The sequence below is a fragment of the Halyomorpha halys genome, unplaced genomic scaffold, assembly GCF_000696795.3.
Source record: "Halyomorpha halys isolate HHAL.00 unplaced genomic scaffold, Hhal_1.1 Scaffold586.1, whole genome shotgun sequence".
In the NCBI taxonomy this organism is placed as follows: domain Eukaryota; kingdom Metazoa; phylum Arthropoda; class Insecta; order Hemiptera; family Pentatomidae; genus Halyomorpha; species Halyomorpha halys.
The window spans coordinates 422,588-425,986 of NW_027106076.1; the positions used below are offsets into that span (position 1 = coordinate 422,588).

Genomic DNA, 3,399 nt, shown 5'->3' on the forward strand with positions numbered 1-3,399 from the left:
ATTAAATAAAAATTATTACACCATACAGTAAATATGCAACAGTATAAATAAAAACAATAAAACCTATTAAAACAATCTGGCAGAGTAGGAAATGAGATTACCATTCCTATTTGGTAAATAACCAGTTTTAATCTTGAGTTAAATTAAGATGGAGTTGTGCATGAAAAAGTTCATTAAAAAATGATTAGCAAAGAGGTTAGCAGGCTAAGATCACCCTTAAGCACCAAATTTATTTCCTAATTCATTAATGGATCAGGAAGCCAGCCACTACATAGAGGTTGGATGTGCCCGAGGGCGTCTCCTGTTCTCTAGAGGCAAGCTGCAGCTTATAAAAGTAAATAAATTTTCTGTCCTAGTAGTCTTCAATCTGAACCTCAAAAATAGCAAAACTTGATGAAGATACTCACTTCAAACATTTAATATTATATATAGTTGACCATAAAAATTTAAATATAAGAAGATGGTCAGGGTTGCGGTCAAAAAAAGAACAAATAGTTTAAAACTATTTTAATGTCTGACGTTTCGCCCCACTTTGCAGGGCTTTATCATTTAATATTATAATATGAAAAACTTTGTGATGTTGGGTATGGTTTATCTTTCATAATTTATCAAATCCTTAATTCACATATTCATGAATATCCATGGCAACAAGGAACTACATCTAATTATGACTGATTGAGACCAGTCATGGTAACTTCAGTTTTAGTTAAGTACTTAAAGTGACTAAACATGACAAAAATTGAGTTTGACATTTCATAAATAAATTATAAGGAATTACTTCCTTTTACCAACAAAAAATACGAATCAGTGAATGAGGAATAGGAATTGATGAAAAACAAATAATTAATAATGGTTCAGGGTTTTAATCATCTATATAAATAGTCAATAAAAGAGATGTGACAACTACAAATTTATCAGGAATCTTGCTAGCATTTGTAAGAGCTTCAACCAGCTGATCTGGTATATTATCAAATAATGATGATCACAAAACTACTCCTAACTAAAAAAAATATGTAAACAAAATTTTCAACCAAAATACGATATTTATTAAGTTTAAATATTAATTATAACTAATCAGAACTGACAATAGAATAAACTCAAAAATATGGGTTCTAAAAATTTGTTTCAGACAATTATTTTAATACAACCAATAACTACATAAATTCCAGCTGATAGAAAAAAATAACTAGGGAAGCAGAGCAAAAGTAAAGATTTTAAAAGAATACAGAGCTTATTTGTCATTAAATATATTAAAAATTATTTTTACTTGCTCATATGCTAAAATAGACAACTGGGATGTAGAAGAAATTTGAAGTTGATTTGGGTGCATTGACAAAAATCATTAGGAAAATAGCATGATTGGTACACATGCGTTTTAATATTTGAAAAATTAAGATCTCATATGAATAATATGAATGAAATCAAAACCAAGGGTATAACTAGACAGGTAACATAGATGTCCATAGATAACTTTTATCTCTGTTATTAAACTTATATCCAATTTTGATAACACAACTTAGTTTCTCGATAATTTCCAAATGATTTGTTAGTTATGACAAAATTGCAAATAAAATAAAAATATATATAGAACTAGATTGATTAATCCTAAAATATCCAGATTCTACTTTAAAAACTTCTCGAGAAGAATATAGCTAACATAAAATAAATATTTGTCTCTAAGATTAAATTACTATAAAAACAATAATTTGCCTGCATCAATCTTTGGTGCAAACATGAAAAACCATATAAACAACCTTACATGTTATTTTAAATTACTCTGAATAGATCTTACCTGTGGATGCATCACTGTCTATATCTTCAGACTGCAAATTTCCTTCAATTACTGACATCTTCACACAATTTGGAGTTACATGCACTCTTTTCACCAAAATTCACTGTATTAAGCCACATTTTACATAATAATTAAAGTCAGCTTATCACTTGAAAGAACGAAATATCGGTAGTAAGTTAAAATTTGATATAATATCTATATTTGATGACTGAAGTTTAACATCAGGTCAGTCTATGAAAGTAACAAATTGTAATGAACATAAATCCAATTAAGAATAATTTGCCTCACTTGGTGCCAAGAGTCCAGGATAACAATCACCAAAAATAGACTTGTTGCAGACTACTTATAGATATTTTCGTAAATAAAACAACATTGGGATAGAAGGTTATACCAGTTTGCAACTAAAAAGAATAAAACGCTTGGTCAAAAACACTTAAATTCAGACATCAAACACATATACCGATACCCCCAAACACTATTTTCGGATACCATAAGAAAATACTTAAATAAGAACATATACCCCATCCAATCCATTCATTGACTTCACCCCTGGTGGCCTACAACAAAATATGGCCGCCACACCTCCTAAAGAACCTTTTCATTTAATAAACTATATTATGAATAAAGTTGTTCAAAATTGTTTATATATTGCTAGAATTATTAAGTCATCAAATTATTCTCAATAATTATATCAATGTCTCAGAATCTCCTATGAATGAATCACTAAAAAATAGTTAACAGTATTAAATTGCCAATTATATTTTTAAACAATTTTGTTTAAAATACATTTATCCTTTTTAAATCATCTTACAAATTTACAGCGTTACTTCTCAAAAACAGTCAGAGATCTCAAGTAAGTAAATCAATTCATTTCGATTATCTAAATAGCTTTATTCGGCAATTTATTAAATTTTATGTTGTTTATTAATAAATAAATTGGGTACACTTAATTGGGTAAAAATCTGGTGGTTGAGCGAGATTCTGACCGAATCACCTCCTTGCACAACCGTTGGTCTAGTACCAGTACTTCTTTACAAAGTAATGAACCCCTGACCCTTCATGGGCTGTAGTGGTAAAGATTTAATTTTATTAATAAAACAATTCAAATAACAAATATACATGATCAGGAAACGGCATGAAAATCAGCTATTCCTAGATAGCATCCTTGAAGACAATGCCGCAATTATTTATTCATATTAACCATGAAATAAATATCCAAGTAATGTGTTGAATTAATTAAAATTAACTATAATAAATTATTTTTTCTGTTTTTTTTTCAACACAGAAACTCCTATAAATAAAATGTCCTCCCACATTCTAAATAGATTTTAAGATTCGTTTTTTTGGAAGAAAATAAATTGACTTTATAGCAGATATAACGTAAACTTAACATATAATTATTTTAAGGATGTCCTTTTGGTTTCTGCCTACCTGAACAAAAGGGAAAAAAGCTTCAGAAAAATTTAAGACCCCAAATCCTATAACCCTCAAATATATGACCCTTTCATTAATTCCATAGCCATAGAGAATAACTTGGTAAGACGGAACAAAAAAGAAAAAGCCAAAATGTGTTATGTACACTGCAATCATCACTGCCAACGGACTCC

The 3,399-nt window shown here is 28.9% G+C and overlaps 1 protein-coding gene across 3 annotated transcripts in view; it reads right to left on the reverse strand.

Annotated features, from left to right (window-relative positions):
* gek (serine/threonine-protein kinase gek) overlaps positions 1-2,360 on the reverse strand; it is a 62,341-nt gene extending 59,981 nt beyond the window's left edge. For all 3 annotated transcript variants that reach the window (XR_010845174.1, XM_014426597.2, XM_014426596.2), the window contains exon 1: positions 1,793-2,360. Coding sequence is in view for 2 of the 3 variants with exons in the window: in XM_014426597.2 (XP_014282083.1) it covers positions 1,793-1,850 (58 nt within the window). In the remaining variant the exon portion in view is untranslated. The remainder of the gene's footprint in view (positions 1-1,792) is intronic.
* Between the last annotated feature and the right edge of the window lie 1,039 nt (positions 2,361-3,399).